This window comes from Mytilus trossulus, chromosome 9 (genome assembly GCF_036588685.1).
Source record: "Mytilus trossulus isolate FHL-02 chromosome 9, PNRI_Mtr1.1.1.hap1, whole genome shotgun sequence".
NCBI lineage: Eukaryota > Metazoa > Mollusca > Bivalvia > Mytilida > Mytilidae > Mytilus > Mytilus trossulus.
The window spans coordinates 32,753,621-32,773,373 of NC_086381.1; the positions used below are offsets into that span (position 1 = coordinate 32,753,621).

Genomic DNA, 19,753 nt, shown 5'->3' on the forward strand with positions numbered 1-19,753 from the left:
CTTTTCCAGCTGACCCACATTAATACATCATAGGGAACTTTCTCTTTTTTTCACAATACATCCTGAATTTTTAAGCGGCTTAATTTGATCTCGATAAGATTGAATAAATATACTATTTTTAAGACAACGGATTGTCTATAATCTTTTTCCATCGAAATTTAATTCTTTTTGTTAGTCTTAACTAACATGACTAATAGAAAGTAGGCGACAGTGTATATATTGCTATAAATATAAAAGAAAAATAATCCAACTGTGCATTAATATAATGAAAAAACAAATCTTCCTGTGATAAAATTCATCGATATTCAAGATAATAGCATCAAATTTGACAGATGTTTTAAACTCTTCAATACTAAAGTAAATGTCTATTTTATAAAACTTTAAAAATCTTATTTACTGATCGTGTTATTGGTGAAATAGCGTTTAATTCCTGATTTGTACATTAGAAACCGCATGCACTTTTAAATGCATTTCATAATGCACATTGTATATTTCAAATATGATAAGTTAAAAAATGCAGATCAAACTAGGCATATTGTAAGGTTTTTGTTTTTTCTTCATGTTATTCATCACCCCGATCCTTTTATAGATTACTGTTATATTAAGGTAAAACATGACTTTGATAGGTTGTTTGCTAAAGTATAATTAGTTCGAAAATACCACTGATTGTCCTATCCAAGGCGTCAATAACCTTAACCATATTTGGCATAACTTTTGGGAATTTTGGGTCATCAATGCTCTTTAACTTTGTTCTTGTTTGCCTTTTTTAATTTTGATTTTAACGTCACTAATGAGTCTTATGTAAACGAAACGCGCGACTGGCGTATTAACTATGCACATTAACGCAATTTCTACAAACGAATTATCTATGTGCTTCAAAATTTGTTACAAACTAACCATCAAATTACGACTGCTCTTCAACTTTATTCTTGTTCGATATCTAACCATCGAATGTGCTTCAAAATGTGTTAGAAACTAACCATCGAATTATGACTGCTCTTCAATTTTGTTCTTGTTTTGCTTTCTAAAGATCGACTTATGACTGCTCTTCAACTTTGTTCTTGTTTGGCTTTCTAAAGATCGACTTATGACTGCTCTTCAACTTTGTTCTTGTTTGGCTTTCTAACTTTTTTATTTCAACGTCAGGAATGAGTCTAATGTAAACGTAATGCGCGACTGGCGTATTAACTATGCACATCAACGCCATTTCTACAAACGAAATATCTATGTGCTTTAAAATTTGTAAGAAGCTAATCATCGAATTATGACTTCTCTTCAATTTTGTTCTTGTTTTGCTTTCTAACCATCGAATGTTGTTCAAAATGTGTTAGAAACTAACCATCGAATTATGACTGTTGAACAGCGGTTCACTTATGTTGCCTACACACGATAATTAAAAAACTTAAAAAATTGATTAAGAGAAAACAAATCCGGGATACTAATTAAAACCGAGGGAAACATATCAACTATAAGTTGAAAATAAAGGAACTACAGGAACACTGAATAGCAACAAAAACAACGACAATATACATAGAAAGTACTATTTGATATTTGTGACATATTCTGAACTTGGAATAGGACATTTTGATAAAAGAAACGGTGGGCTGAATCTGGTTTCATTGTAAGCCAATTTTCCCTTCAATGGCATAAAGTAAATAATAAACAACTATAAAGCAACGAAAGAAATATTTACCGTACACATTGCTAGGTATAGGCTGTTGTTGAAATTTCGTATCAACATTGTGATATTTCTCATTCAAACTCTACAGTTTATTTTCATGTAGTTTTTTTGAACTTCCAATAAAGTAAACAAATCTCACTTCCGATTTGAAGATTGTCATTTCAACTTTAATTGACATATTGAACTTCATAAAAAGGAAGATGTTGTATGATTGAAAATGAGACAACTTTCCACAAGAGACCTAATGACACAGAATTTAACAGCTATATGTCACCGTACGGCCTTCAAAAATGAGCAAAGCTCAAACCGCATAGTCAGCTATAAATTAAATGTCCTCGAAAAGACATATGTAAAACAATTCAAAAGAGTAAAATAACGGCCTAATTAATGTACAAAAAATTAACGAAAAACAAATATGTAACTCACAAATAAATGACAAATACTGCATTACAGGCTCCTGACTTGTGACAGGCACATGCATACAGAATGTGACGGGGTTCAGCATGTTAGAGGGATCCAAAGCCTCCTCATGAACTTTGACAGGGGTGTTAATTTATTACATAAGAAATCATAGTTTTCTTTTCTCGGCTTCTAAGTGATATTTTCACTAAAAACTTGGAAAGAAGAATTCAAATTTCATCTAAGAAACATAAATCGGTGCAAAGAAAAACTGTTACCTAGAAATGTCAAATAGGAAACGAGAAATTTGAGCAAGGACTATCTCTAGCCATTAATGTTAGATGTCCAAATTAAAAAAGTATTCATATAATTTCTGCGCATTTAATGATAATAATAATTTTCATAGCTTAATATAAAAAAACACAATAACCGTTAATAAAACGAAACCATGAAACAATTCTAAACAAATCATAACAGAACGAATCGAGGATAGAAGACCAATCAGTCATTTAACAAATAACAGGTGTTATCTTATCTGAATTTTTAAATCTATATCTAAAAATACAATGTTAGTTCTAATCATAATTGTCGCTCGAACTATTAACATCATGTGTTACCGAATACTGCGGAGTCTGTTATTCATTCTTGTTGTCATAGAAACGCAAGGTTTGTAATTATCTATTTTGTAGCTCTGTATTCATCAAACAGTAATATTTTAACAATTTTTATTTGATGGTTATGTTTGTCTTAAAAATTCTTGAATGTTTATCATGAATTTAAATCAAATGCAGCTGTCAAGAGGTCAGTCATACATGATGTTCCAAAACATAAAATAAATCAACGATCATGTTTTTTCTCAATTTTCCATTGCATTTGTTGTGTTCTTATCCACTAGCTGAATAGTTGAATTAAGATATAGAATTACATAATGAGATTTCAAAAATTGTACTTTATGTAATCACTACTTTTACATTGTCTTCATATCGTAAAAATGCTTACAATTATTACTTTTTCATTGAAGCAATAAGTTTTTATCAATCTTTGGCCAGCAAATTGCGCATATTGATTGTTTTTTCTTTCTTTTGGGAGATATTAATCATTATTAATACTTGTTATATGTATCAGTTGTTATCAATGTTATTATTTTGAAGGGGTTATTCAGTAATTTGGTTATCCTCAATTTTGATTAAAATTATATACAATTTAAATCCTTTACCTAAAATGTACCAAACATATGCTCCGGAAGATTTATTATTGTTAACATGCAGTCCATATGTGCCTCAAATAAAAGCATCACATAGTATAAAACTTTTCATTATTTTATTTAAAAGTCCAGGTTTGTATTACTATAACTATTATTTTATTAAGTATGTTGTTTACAAAACATTTCATAATACTTTTAATGCATACACAAATTCGAGATTATTTACCGATTCTTAATTTCGTTATTTTAAAAGTATAACTGTAAAATGTTGCACAGAATAACTGCATCGACATACGTTTTTACATTAGATGGAACATTTGTGCCATACATTTATTTGAGTAATTCACAATGGTCACATAAATTAAACAATAATTAAAAAATCATCTTTTCATCATTCCTTAATTGTACATAAAATCTTTAAACTGTATTTATCAATAAAATCTTAAAAGGTCCTTTTAAAAACTATATGTTTTGTGCTTCTTTTTTTTTTTTTTTACATTTGTGAATTTATTTTAATGACAAAATATTAAAAAGTTGTACTGACTGTTTTCAACATTGTATTATAAATATTGTTTTAAGCTTAATTATACAAGAAGAATCTATAATATTCGATATTTTGATTTTTAAAATTAAAAAAAAATATAACAATGCATTTTTTCCGTTACGATAACCATCGAAATGCGTTATATATTATATGAAAATGGATTATTGAGGTACCTTTTGTTTTATTTTTTATTGTATTGCATTAGTTGCATATTCACTGATTTACAAGTCAAAATGGCGGCTCCTTAGTTACGAAATGTCAACTTTGGATATAAGAGCCAAAAAAGATAATATTCAATATGATACTAAACATGCTATTCAAATATTTTTCAATAGATTCTAAACCTGTTTTACAAATAATACTGTGAACATCGTGTCAATCATTTGTGTTATATATTTTTTAACTGATATTTCAGTTTGTTTTCATGTTATGCAGTTATATTACTGATTAATATTTCGTAGGTTATGCGCCATAAAACTTTTTGCATTTTGTATGTGCTTGTCTGAAATCAGACGCCTGGTTCATTGATTGCTATCATGTTCATTTAAGTTTCAATTTAGAATTAATCAGGTTTCTTAGTGTTCGTAATATTCGAAACTTTTGTAGTTTGCTTTGTGTCCATTCGTTTTTTATGTGTTTTTTATTTGATTTTGCCATGTGATTATGGACTTTCCGGTTAGATTTTCCTCTGAGTTCAGTTTTTTTGTGATTTTACTTTTTTCTATAAACTTATTTTTGTGAATCATTAAAGAAAGATTGTTTGAATATCTAGAAATTTGACAATAATACAGAAAAAGACCAGACTATTTTATGATGCCATACAAAAGTAGTGATCGGATATATATGAAATAACATATGGCAAAATCCATATTGCATGCTGTATCACCACGAGAAGAATGCAAACATATGGCCTATCTATAGTTTCGTGAATCAGTGAATCATCGTCACTGTGTGATTTATTGTTAATCTAGTCAACAATATTCGCTTTTCTATACAGGGCACGTGTTCATGCATTAGGCGTTACTTGCTTGTACCTCTGGTAGTAGAACACTAGATATCAGAGTAAATTTAGAAACGGAAAGTTTGTTTTCAAATGGCAAAATCCTATAATCAATACCTCAAACACATTAAACGAATGGTAATATTCTTGACTTTGTATAGGAATTTTACGGAATAAAATGTTGGTAAAATCTGTTTTTTAAAGATAGTTTATAAATCAAACTTGTACGACAGTTGTTTGAAATGTGTCAGTTTGACAAACATTGAAATCCTCCATCAGCACAAACTTTGTAAAAATATACATTAACGACACAAATCTCAACTGATATAAATAAATATAAGAAAGAATACGCCAACAAAAAGCTTACAAGAGGTAATATAGAAAAGTTTAGGTAGTTTATAGAACATACCATATATATTATAGACATATATACCAAACCACGACAAAAGTTCTACTACACAAAGACATGTTATAGCACGAAGATATGTCAAGGGATAACTATAACGTAAATGAAATCTTTTATAATTTTTACACCCAAATTGACTGTGAGGGGGTTAGCGCTAAAACAGGTTTAATCCACCATTGTCTATATTTGAAAATGCCTGTATCAAGTCAGAAATATGACATTTCTTGTCCATTCGTTTTTGTTATTTGATTTTGCCATGTGATTATGGACTTTCCGAATTGATTGTCCTCTAAGTTCAGTATTTTTGTGATTTTCCTTTTTCATAACTAAAGACCATTTTGTGTTATTTGTTATTAAGTAGATACTGAAAATTTGTCTATTGAGCTCTGATATTTTCCGAGGAATATTTTAAGAAAAAAGAAGAGACGTTCTCTGAAAAATCATTAGCTAATTAATACTTTTCTCAGATACTTGTGACCCTTTACGTTTTTCAAAGTCTCCAACCAGCTGCACGGTCGTTATTGTTATGCCCACCTATGATAGTAGATAGCCATTATGTTTTCTGGTCTGTGCCTCCGTCTGTTCGATCAATCAACTTGAAACTTAGTACACATGTTCCCCATGATATGATCTTTTTAATTTTAATGCAAAATTAAAGTTTTAACCCCAATTTCACAGTCATCTGAACAAAGACAATGATAGTGCGGTGTTCAAGTTAATGTTTTGGATAAAGTTGTTGGTCAAGGTAGCAATGAAGTTAAAGTTACATCAACTTGAAACTTAGTACACATGTTCCCTATGATATGATCTTTCTAATTTTAATTCTGAATTAAAGTTTTGACCCCAATTCCATGGTCTACTGAACATGGAAAATTATAGTGCGAGTTTGGCGTCTGTGTACTATGGACACATTCTTGTTTTCAAATGTATACTTCATATGAAGGTTCAAGTGCAAAACATCATCCTTATACCTGCATGTTAAATAAAATGATATCGCCTTTATATCTTTTTTTGTATACGTTTCTGAAAGAACTCTAATATAAAATCAGGAACAGGTCGACCTGAAGAGAAAGTATAGTTTGTTTCCATACGAATGCCCACATAGCTTTTAAAATGCTATCACACGTTTGAAAGGAATTGCCTTGTATCTAAGACCATATTGTGTAGTAAATAAAACTTAATGTGTCTTGCTTGCTTCCATAAGATGGTTAATTTCAATTCTAAAAATGCATGAAACTGTAGAATCTGACAGAACGTGAACTTATATTGCAGCTGCAAATCCGTGTGAGAAATATAATTGGTTACGAAACACCGGTTACAGAAGATCAAATTGTTCATCTAAACCTAACAGAGACATTTGTGACAAGTTAATGAAACCACAATGGGTTAGACCAGTAGGAGATGTTGAAATTGTAAATCAACAAGTAAATGTTTACCAATGTGCAACAACGTATCCAATATGGATGAGAGGTATGTCTGATTTACAACTTTTCAATGACAATTAGAATGCAATAGATTTGAAAAGACTTTCTTGTATGACGTCTTACTAACTTTATTTTAAGAATGAAACAAAATAAAAAAAATGTTTCCTTCTTCACATTATGACGTATAAGTATAAATAGTTCACGGAAAAATAAAAAGTTCATCCTTTTAACTCGACAGTACTTGAATCTAAAATAGAATAGAATAATGAACCTTTAATGTTACTTTTAATGAATACTTATATTTTACGGAACGGGAAATTTCATTGACACCTTTCAAAGAAAATTAATTTCAGTACGTACCTTTTGCAAACATAAAGGAATTTACCTCGTTTAATGCAAGGGAGTTTTCAGCTACACCAAACAACATATATGACTGTTTAACACATACGCGATCATACGACGAAGTTCAGTAAAACAAGTTTATATCAGGATGAAATAGTGCAGTTGAAGCAAGTCTTGAGTTCCGCAAAAGTAATATAACGGTTTTCATTTGTCTTCTCATAATGGATTTGCAAGAAAAATATAACATGCTCGCAGTCCTTTTTTGATAATTCTTATATCAATATCCTAAGGACTATTTCTACCTTTTAATTATAGACAACACCAAATAGTGATATGATCATGGATAGATCAAGTATCTTAAACATTTTCGTTAGTTCTATCGGTTAAAAAATAAAATGCTTTTGGCTGTTATTTTTCAATGTAAATTGTTAAATTACAGTTCACACTTTTCAAAGCAAAACGCAGTTATATCAGCATTAATTAGTGCACAATAAAACAATCTTGTTTTCCATGTCGATTTTGAATTTTGTTTAAAAAACTTCACAGTGGCTACTGAAAAACAAATAATTAATCAAACGTTAATCAAAGTGATAAGAACTGTCTATTCCTGACTTTGTACAGTCTTTTTCGTATGTAGAAAAAGGTGGATAAAACATTTATAGATATCTAAAAGAAAGATTCAAAACCTGTATTATTACAGTTTGTTTAAATGAACCAAAAAGCCCAACCTGTAAGTAATAGAAATATGCATACTATAAGATTTTGTTTTATTCACAATTGAAAGCCGTTCGGTGACCTATAGTTGTTAACGTTTATGTCATTTGTTTTTGGTTCAGAGTTTTCTCATTTGCAATTATTTAACATCTTCTTATTTTTAGATTTTAACATTTTTTTGATTGTACAGAATGTGGTTATCGACTAAAATATTAATGAAGAATTTCAATAAAGAGGAGTTGTTTAAAAAAAAGTCCGATGGTCCGCGAAAATTTAGATGAAGAAACGTAGTTCGATAATGACGTTAACGGTCGTTAATACAAACCAAAATAGATTAGAAATATTTGATTAACAATTTTTTTTCACCAAATGTTCATGAATTACCAGTAATTGATTTTTATTTAACCGTTCTTTGTCGGCTGAATCACAATGTTTATTTTTTTCGAGTGCTGGAAGAAGGACTTGTATCCTACAGTCGACTATTTTACTAAGTAACGTCGGTAAAAAAGACATAAAGTATAAATTGTCTGCTAAAACATTAGTTCGAACTGTGTATTGTGGGAAAATATAAACATTTGTACTATCTACAAAAAAGGAAAAAGCTCGGAGAAACATTGCATTTCTGTCGCACTTAGATTAAAGCTTATACAAATAAATATTGCATATTCTGACAATGAACGAATTTTGTATTTTTAATTTTCATTAACAAATATAAGGAAGGTTGTAACATTAGTTTGAACGGCAATCTACACCAATTATTCATATATTCAATACGTTTCGAACTGTTAAAAATTCATTTTACATGAAATAAGATACCGTATAGCGGGTTATATTCGCGGGTGTAAAATTTCGCGATTTTCATTGAACAAGTTATACGAAATATTTTGGCGGTTATTATTTTGGCGGATTAAAAACTTTTATTAATACTATTGTATGTAGACCTTTAATTTGGCGGAATTTATTTTGGTGATTTAGTTCTGTCGGCGAAAATAAGCGAAAATTTGCACCCCGCGAAAATAACCCGCTATACGGTATTTGCAAAACATAAATAACCTATTATTATAGCAATTATCACTTGGTCGGACTTGTTAATTTAGAAACAATCACTTCAGCCTACCGGTGAATTGTAAAGCCTATCACATATGTTATACCTAAGCTTAATAGTTTTTGCAAAAAGACATTTTAAACCTCGAAGTTTTAATACTTCGAATCTTACCCTTTGGACCATCGCACTTAAGCGTGAGACTTCATCGTACTTTAGCGTAGACCATCGCACTTTAGCGTGACTATCGCACTTTAGAGTACCATCGCACTTTAGAGGCCTACAAATATAACGCTTCAACTCCTACGTCTGTAGATACAGATATGTCTACAATGTTAAGAACATGGATCTTATTTGGCAGTCACTCGCTTTGAAATTGATTCAAAAAGTAATGACTGTACACTCTAAATTGTGAATTACTTGCATTTGTTTTTGACAGAATGATCAAACATGATTTTATGTCGAACGTGTCTTATAATGTTAGCCTCGCACGGAAAACGTCTGAACTTCGTTCATGTCATGTTTTACGCTTGTCTTTTGTAATGGCTAACATTGTGATTGTAAAAATCGTATACCTAAGTTATGTTATTGCTCGGTATGGAAATATTGCCAAATGTAATGCCTACCAATGTAAAAATTAACCAAATACATGTAAATGATTAGTATCTAAACAAAGCAGGGAGCAGTACCATATAGACGTATTTCAACAAAGAAAATAATGGATTCGATATCAACAAAACATTTGTAATATATACAATCAATCCATTTAAACAATTTATACTACATTGTTGTGTTTATTCCTAAAGAATGTAGCATAGCCATATCTTGTAAAATGTCAATTTCATCATGGACCGCTGTCTCCACATTAGGGTTCTATATAGGGATGACAATAAATTTAACATATGTGTTACGACTAACAAAAGTATCAATATTTAAGTTGCAGTATAAAAATAATATTAGGTGAATGACATAAAAAATATAAACTTTCTTGTACTCGGCGCAATACTGTTTGTCAGGCTTATACAAACACGTTTATATTTTCCTGACATTGAACTAATATTGTATATTTACAGGGCATTTGCCAATGACCAAAGATACAATAAACGCAACAGTGTGTCTCAACAAAGGCAGAATGCAATACCATGGCGGATGTGATGATCAAATGATTATACAAGTTAAAAACTGCACAGGATATTACGTTTACTATATCCAACCACCAGAAGTGTGCAACGCTGCGTATTGTTTTGGTGTGTATTTGCTTATAAGTTTAATGTATAAAAATAGTGTCAGCCATAGATTAAATAAATTCGTATGTTATATCTAACAGTAGCCTAGAATGAAAACGAATGCAGGTAGATATTTATACACATAGAATATCATATTTGTATGAATAATTTACTAATATCCATTTATCACATTTCCAGTCGTACAATGCAAGCAGAGCTGAAACAATCAACAAACACACAAATTACATCTGGTCAAGAAGTGTTACGGTTTTTATAAAATTATACGAACATCCAATCAACGAAAAAAAAAAAAAAAAAAACGAAAGTAAGCCTGGTTTATACACCTTTTTAAAATATGTTGAACGGGTTAATGTTGCTTTGCTGCATAGCGGAAACTTAAAAAATAAATACATATTTGATAATACTATACAATTTTGTTTGATAGCCAAAATGTGCTATAAAAGGCCTTTTCATAAAAAATATAAAACAATTCAATTGAGAAAGTATTGGCCTAACAATACCTATTCAAATGTAATTAAGTTTTAATAAAAATTATATCATTGTATGATTGATTACTACTAACTACTGCTATCAGCAATGCGAATTTCTGTAGCTATAACAAAAATAAATACACGAACACTAAGCCAACTTAATGGCAACCACACATATGAGTTACAATTTATTTATGATTGTTTTCGTTCTTCATATGGTCATTTTCTCTGTTATGACATTATATATTTTCTATAAATAAATAACGAATCAAAATAATTGCTCATTCCTAAGACGTGTTTCCTTAAAACATTAAAAATTAAATTATCAAGAAAAGACATACATTGTCAACTTTTTAAAGAAACAGATCACTCGGATTAGTTTCAATATTTAGATTATATACACAATATTTGATATGATTTGGACCCGTCATTTGCCTTGTTCAATACGTTTTTAGGTTAAAACGTAAAGTTCACAATTTACTTTATACTGATTGATAAGAGTTGTCAATAAACCCATTTATAAAAGAAAGGTATTTCCCTCGACATTTTATGTCATATTTGAAGTGACAGGGGCTTATCCGGCTTATCTAGAGTACGCCAACAATATGAAAAATGTAAATAACGGAAAGTAAAATGTCAAATATAGATAGATCAAAGTTGCATTAAATAATTCTTTGGATTAACGATGAAACCCCTTTATCTTTCTTTTGTCAATGTCAACATTTAAAAAGGAAGAATATTTTAAGTGTTGTCATTATAAAAGTACATAAGTTACAATTAAAAAAACACTTATTCCGAGAAAAATGACAAAACTATATTTTGAAAAAAAAACCATCAAACTATAAAACCCATAGAAAGCCAAAATTAATTCCTGCGTCATTAATGTGTCTCTTGTACAAACACTATGCCTAATTATTTTTCTCACTTTTATTATTCTGCTTATTTATGAATCGCAAGTTTTTGTCTGTTTTTACTTTAAAGCATTGTAATCTTTTGATTTCTTATTTCCAGGCTATGGGGAGTGTCCATCATTTGGTGAGTTTATCATTTATCTAAACATCAGACTGAAAACTAAGACGAGATATTCAATTCTACCTTCATTTAAATACATTTTGTATTAGTAGTCATTTTATACATTTGGTCTTTTTTTTCAATTCATACTTTGAATATTGCAAAAAGAAGCAAATTAGCTCTTAAAATTTTGGTTGAATGGTGTTACAATTTTTGCATTCATAAAAGTCACTTGAGATAAATGAGGCTACATATTTACCTAAAAAGTATTGTTCATGGACAAATAATAGAAAGTTCGTATTTCTGTGCAATCTAGCTCTAAGAATGTAACAGAGAAATTGTATGAAAAGTAAAATAATAAAAATGCCGAACTCAGAGTAACAAAACGGAAAGTCACTGGCCAAATGGCAAAAGCAAAAGCTTGATCAAATCAAACGAATGTTTAATTTCTAAATGTGGCATGGAGCATGATATGATTACAAATTATAATTGCATAACATACTTAGTCCTGTTTTTCTATGACTTTATTGTGTTGTTTTTTTATATACTGTGCATGATTATTATATATTAGTTGGGTCTATCATCATGTGGCTTCTGCAATTAAAAAGTCATGTATTTCTTTAAATGAATTTATGTTTAAACTCGATGTATGTGTTCATCTCCAGAATGCTCGATAGTGATAGAAATAATGTCAACAGGTTATCATATCTGTTAAAGGTATATCACTTTGAGGTAAACTTAAAAAAAACCAAGATATACTTGATATGACTGTCAATAGATATACGAAACTCTAATAGTGTTATATAAATAAATATCATTTGTTAATTCAACAAAGTGTTTTGTAAGTAGCATTTATTGCTTCAGCATAACAAGTCCGAGTCTATATGACAACACATGGACTTATCAGCTTTTATTTGTACAACATTGACTTGGGCGATACCGATGTCAAATATATTATTGTAAAACCTTGTTCAGTCTGTTCCCTTTATAACTACATGACCAAATCACATTTCATACACAAAATGTATATATATATTGATGAACTATCTCAAATTTTTTTTTTTTACTGAGATAACATTGATTTTACAGAGCCATGTGATTTTTACTACCATGAAGAACTAGTGAATTTTGACATGCAAACCTATTGCGATTTATCATCCGGATGGTACAAGCTAACAAGCCAAAAGCAGCTACCAACAACATGCAATGAGCCGTCTGCATCAAATCTATGGATAAATGGTTAGCAAATGTTTAGACAAAAAATTAGTGGAAATATGAAAGTCAATGTTTTTACATTTAACATTCTATTTACTTGTCAAAAATAATTCATGATAGATACATGTACCAGGACTAAATTTAGTATATACGCCAAACGCGCGTTTCGTCTGCAAAAGACGCTCGAATCCAAAAAAGTTGAAAAGGCCAAATAAAGTACGAAGTTGAAGAGCTTTGAGGACCAAAATTCATAAACGCTTTGCCAAATACAGCTAAGGTAATCTATGCCCGAGGTAGAAAAGCCTTGGTAATTCAAAAAAATCAAAAATGCCAGTATTGATGATTTAGTATATTAGTTAAAGTGTATGCACATGCGTCAAAATATATACACATACATTCCTCAAGAGGAAAATGTTTTTGTTCCTTCGATGAAGTAAGAAAGTAGTTTATTTTCAAATAAAGCAATACAACTTATTTCCCGTAAAGATGTGAATACAATGAAAGTATCATAAACATCAGATAAATTATTCACACTCTACAGATTTTATTTCATTTCATCCAAATTATAAGAACTGATGCAAAGAAGTTCTTGTTTTGTTTCTGTAAACGATTATTTAAATGAAATGCCATTATATATGAAGATGTCTTTTCATCAATAAAGGCAACAGTAGTATACCGCTGTTCAACACTCATAAATCAATAGACATAAAACGAAATCGGGGTAACAAACTAAAACTGAGGGAAACGCATTAAATATAAGACGAGAACAACGAAACAACATTAAAATGTAACCCACACAGAAACGGACTAAGCATTAGACAAAATCCTTTGAGAATAACAAATATAACATTCATAAAATACAAGTTTCTTTTTACTTTTTTTTGTGTTGTTGTTGGTAATTGCTACATATAATTCAGCTTTTACAATATCCGTTGGAAGCATTTTTTTCAGATAAATAAATTAACTTATATGTTATGTTGTACGTCAATATACTTTGTTTGTTTAGGTTAGAATATATTCGTCTTTTCAATACCCAAAATAAGAATGTTTTTTGTGCATAGTTAAAAAAAACTTAGATACTACATACTTATTAATTCAGTGTCCGGCAGACGTAGATTTTGAGGTGTTATTAAAAATTCTACTTTAGTTTTATTTATAACCTTTACATATTCTTATATATAACATGGTGCATTGAAATGTTATGTTATCTGTTTCCAAAGATGTTATGAACTGTAACTATCGTTCAAAGATACGTGCGTCAAGCTTGATCATATATATTTACAGTTAATGGCACATCTCCAGAAAACGGCGAAATTATTGAAGCAAAGCTTTGTTATAAATATGGTTCATCATGTTGTGACCGGTATGCTGATTTACAAATGAAGAACTGCTCTGGATCTTTAGTATTGAACATCACGTCTAAGCCATCGTGCCTTTGTGGTGGAACATGCTATAGTACGTTAAGTTATCAGTATATGTTACAGGGGTATACATAAATTGTCTTGTTTTACCAACTTGCATCTTGTACATATGATCACAAGATAGTTGCAATTTTACTGATTTTATATTGTTCTATTTTAATTCAAGGCTGCCAAAAAATACTCTTTCACTTCAAACATTGTATCTCCAAATTACAGTGAATTTTTATACAGTTGATCTTTGTTGTCTGAAAACTTTTTAAAATCAAACTTGTGTCTCGATTGAATAGTGTCCATTATATTTACTCCTGTTATTTAAAAATAAACATGATATAAAATCCCTTTTGTCAATGCGTAAAAAAACAAACTTAGAGATAACAACATTTCCACTACATATATAAAGACCAAATGTTAATATTGATAATAAAAATTTGCTTTATCCCACATTTTAAACCTCAAAAGTATTTCATGTGAATATATTACACATATACATGTATATGTATAACCCAAAATAAGAACCCGTTAAACATCTACTCTCACTAATCAGTTAGAACATATATGTAACTAGTACAACTATAACACAGGTAAACCTTACAAGTCTTCACGAAAGGAAATTTACCAGGTTTTGAATTAATTGGAAGATTCCGAATTATGTGCCGCTTCACATGCTACAAGATTTAAGCAATCGATATGACTCTGTGTCGTGAAAAAAGGTAGCATGGAGTCACAAACAATTAAATACAGGTAGTACACAGTTATCTCATTAACTAAAACAACTTCAAACCTTTTCAGAAAATTTGGATTATAGTTACAGCTGTTTTTGTTTATTAAATAGATAAACCATATCAGTCAACTAGCTGTCCCAGGTTAGGGGAGGGTTTGGATCCCGCTAACATGTTTAACCCCCAACATTCTGTATGTATATGCCTGTCCAAATTAGGAGTCTGCAATTCAGTGTTTGTACTTTGTATATGTGTTACATTTTTGTTTTTCGTTCATTTTTTGTACATGAATTAGTCCGTGAGTTTTCTCGTTTGAATTTTTTACATTGTCATTTCTGAGCCTTTTATAGCTGGCTATGCGAGTATGGGCTTTGCTCATTGTTGAAAGTCGTATGGTGACCTATAGTTGTTAATTTCTGTGTAATTTGGTCTCTTATGGCGAGTTGTTTCATTGGTAGTCATACCACATCTTCTTTATTATATAACCAGCTCGTTGTGGTGCCCGTAAATGTTTTGATTAGTTGATTTCATCTTTCAAATTTTGACCACTTGGTTTAAAAGCTTCCTTGTAGGCATCAAACTTATGTTTACAAATGCAAGCTCTAAACTATTGTATTGACTAAGAAATATATACTCCATATGTCGGCGTTACTATATAGAATGTTGCTACACAAAAGTGTAAAGTTCATAGTTGGAAAAGAGCAAGTGCAATGGGATATACGCGATCCACATACATGATATAGTTTTTAGATTTGTGTGTCATGGTGTTTTGATTTGAATTCGACTGTTTAAATATCCCTTAGATATCTTTAGTCCTCTCGTTTAATGGATTAAAATGGCTGTATAAAACACATTTTGTTCATAAGCATAGAGACACTGTACCAAAGTAACAACAAATTCAATATTAACATTTTGGTGTTTGCTTTGTTTTTAAAAGAAACAAAAAACAGACTACAATGGCTCGTGTTTGAATGGACTTTTTGAAAATAAGTATTTTTTGCCCTTTTAATATTTTGAAGAATGTCTAATGAAATATACGAAATTAAAAAAAGAAGAGTGTTCGATGGAAATAATTCGGTTTTACTTACATGTGTATATGTACAGATTGATTCTACCACTGCATCGAATGTAATACGATATTTACTCCGATCATTTTAAATGTTAAAACGTAACAGAGAGATTGGATACGTACTGTATTACACGAGATGTGGTGCTGAAATCTGTTTCTCTTATGATTTCCAGATGATATGCAGGCAATGTTATTCCTTTTTCCGATTGATCAGCAAAAAGATGAGTTCTCCTTATATGACTTCATCATTACATCATCAGGAATGGTCGTCGTTTGCATGACGTTGCACTAGAAAATTCAGCAAGACAATTTGACGTCATAATCGAATTTTGACAATGAAAAATGAGATCAATCGAACCACATGTTGAATGAATTAAAATGATAATCAAAACAGTCGGCTAATAATAAGAGAAATACATGAATCTGTTTATGCCATGTTGTAGCTTTTTAATGCTATTTTTGGACATGTTAGAATTACTAATACCAAAATATATTTGATATATCAAAACATTATTTATAGTTATCTCAAATTTAGATAGTGGAGCAGATTCAAGCTGTCTGAAACAAGGAATCTGGTATTACCTCCTAGCTTTGATCTTTGCATGCTTAAAAAAGTTGAACTAATGGTACGTATTTTTTTTCCTTTATGTTTCAAAGGGCTGGTAATATTAATTTTGAAGTTTGTTACTATACAAAAAAAAAGACAAACAGTGTTTATATGTATCATAACAAAGTTAAAAGACTATCATCTAAAAAGTGAGCTCAATGAATGAACAAATGCCAGGACATTTTCTATCTAACTTTACCCATTGTTAACAATACCAAGGAAAACATGGCTATGCAAAAGGTATAAATTTTGGATCACGCAATAAAGAAATGAAGGAAAACATAAATACGATTTCTACTTAAACGCAAATAAGGCAAACGGTTTTAATTTACATATTACATTGTCTAGGTTGTGATCGGAAGCAGTAAAAATAATCCTTTTTATCCTTCTATTTCAACATGTTGTATTTGTTATCGATAACCTGGTATTATGCTTTTTGCTACAAGCAGTTCTTTCGTTTAGTTAGATTTTGTTTTAAAATCCATGTTTTTTATTCTAAATAAATTAAACAAAACAAAATGTTTACTTACCAAGGTTTGCACTGGTTTCAGTCAGTTACACCCTTGCACTCTGTAAATCTTGAACGACTATGCATACAAGTGCTTCTTCAAATGCATTGAAGTTGGTCAGTTTTCAGAACAAATGAAATTGTAAAAGCTTAATTTATGAATTTAATCTTTTTGATAATTTAAAATATCCCTGTCAAAGGCTTGAACATTTAACCGAAATCGTGTACGAGCAATTGTTTCATTAGGGAAAAATAACCACATTTTTTTAATATCATTTTGATTTTTTTTACTAAGGATTCTAACAGTTGGGTGCAAATCAAGATAATTTGTGTTATGACTTAATTCAAGTACCAGGCCAGTCAACAAGGCAGAATTACATTGTTTGAATTACATTTGTTTTTATTCGTATTAATCGAATAGATAAATACGATGACAATGAGATCGGTCAGCGATGTTAAATTATCGTCGGTTAATTCTAACATTGTCAATTTTGAAACATTACGTCTGTTTTGTTTTGTAGGAACAATGGACGACACAACTTGGAGTATTGAGGGCTTTTCCATAATTGTTACTACACCAATTATGTTTTTCTTAAATCGATACTTTGAAGAAACAATATCATATTTTTTTCGTATGATTTGCTTTATATAGACCAGCTTATAAATATCTATATAGACATTCATTACTTTATATGGTTCTTAGTTGATCACGTTACATTATCGCACTAAATGTTTGTTTCTTTGTATTATATTTCAAAATTTCGAACTGCAAATGAACTAATAATTATCTTTAATTAAGATATTTAAGTTTATCATCAACTTGACAGAATATGTAGCGATTTGGTAGAATTTATGCATGTATATATCATAAACCTTGTCTTCTGTGCACGATCTTGTCCTTGTGTACCCATCCATATCGTTTTATCGGGGAAAAAAAACTAAACTATCTAGGTTTGTTATGATGTGCAAATATGGCAGCTATTTAATTCTCGTGTTTTAAAACCATAGTTTACTGGTTGTCACCTTATGTAAGATTTCCGTTGATTTTTTTGCTACAAAGATGCAATTCGGGTACTCGGTGCAATTTGGATACGCTGACGTAAGTGTGGTTAAATCAATTATATGGTAGGTCAACACGTATAGATTGATAAGCTAAGCAGTTTCAAATCTAAGTTTTCTCAGAAGTATTATGCACACATAATTTAATATAGGTTTAATGCAGTATCGATCTATATACAATGTATTGAATATACACGCATTCAACGTAATCTGTAAGATTAATAAAAATTATATATACGACTGATGTCATATAATGAATCCTTATATTCAAGGTTATTGCTTTTTATTTTAATTGAATACTTATTATTATTTTATTTGAACATCCTCGAAATGGATTTAAAACCGGATTTAAACTTGTAATAAAAAACGACAGGTTCTACTATATCATAAATCTAAGACATATGTATCAATCAGTACACATCCACCATCCAATGGATTTTGGGTAAAGACATAATTAACTGTCTGAGAAAACACATTACATTATGCAATGCCATGATACAGGTATCGACCGATTGAAGAGCCATATGCATGTGCATATGTATATAAAAATAAAATTTTGTTTAATTTTAATCTACCAAGAACACAAGAGTGCACATGCTGAAATGTCTGGCCTGTTTTTAACTAACCGTTGATATTCTGTTGAAAGTCCTAACTATAACTATAAAAAAATGAGGCCAATGACATATAAACCGCAAGCATAAAAACATTTACACCTTAAGCCCCGGTCACAACAAATCGTAAGATCGTAAGATTTGTTGTCGTGGAAGATCTATAAAATAGTTGGCGTGGCCCTGTCGTGCAAAATGTCAAAAAATATTTCGAGTGGTCACATCAGCTACGACATGTCCACGATGGTTCCACGATGGGTACGATTGTACAATGGGTACAAGACAGAAAAAAATATGTAGTTGGACTGTCGTGTGCTTGTCGGAAGTCGGTCGTGTGACAATCGTTCGACAATCGTGATTTGTTTGGGGCTATTTTCAAGTTTCATGTATTGGAATGTGCGGCTGACTGTCGTGTTACTTTCATGCCTCTGTCGTACGACTGTTGTGCAACTGTGATGCGAGTGGCGACTCTCAGCAAAAGCTCTTGAAACATGCCAGTGTACGACACTGCCTGAACATCGTGCGCCGTCCGATCTGTGTATTTACCCACTAACGTCGGGCGTTCCTTTACTGTTCACGGGATAGAATCAGTGCTAACAGGACTATATTTTGCACTTTTTGGAGTCCGGCAAGACGCCTATTCTACAAGGCCGAACATAATCGTTCTGGCGGAAAAGCCATCCTCTTTTATCGGTAGAAATAATGTGTTCCCAACCATTCATTCCTGCCGAATTGTATTCTTCTGGATAAAACGTGAATATGCTGATCGACGAACGTACCACTGTCGTACGTCAGACAATCAGTGAGATTCCTTGGCTTTCTATCTAGATGAATGTGTTCGAAACTGTTGAATGTGTACATGTTGTTACGGAATCTTCAAATTAATTTTCTAATAATTATGTGTTACGTATATAACACTAAGAATTCGGCTGTTTAAAGCAGAACCACCGGGCAAACTCCAACTGAGCTGTATTACTTGGTTGCTGTTACTGCTATAAGAATAATGTAACCGCCAATACCACAACAAATGGTCACGAGAGTAAGGATTCTAGCGATGTTTGCA

General features: G+C 30.8%; 1 protein-coding gene across 1 annotated transcript; it reads left to right on the plus strand.

Annotated features, from left to right (window-relative positions):
* The first annotated feature begins 2,850 nt into the window (after window positions 1-2,850).
* On the plus strand, window positions 2,851-14,195 carry LOC134684559 (uncharacterized). The gene is made up of 6 exons (XM_063543853.1): window positions 2,851-2,881; window positions 6,507-6,704; window positions 9,830-10,003; window positions 11,485-11,508; window positions 12,574-12,723; window positions 13,984-14,195. Exons 1-6 carry the CDS (start codon window positions 2,851-2,853, stop codon window positions 14,193-14,195), a joined length of 789 nt encoding a protein of 262 aa, XP_063399923.1.
* The last annotated feature ends 5,558 nt before the right edge of the window (window positions 14,196-19,753 follow it).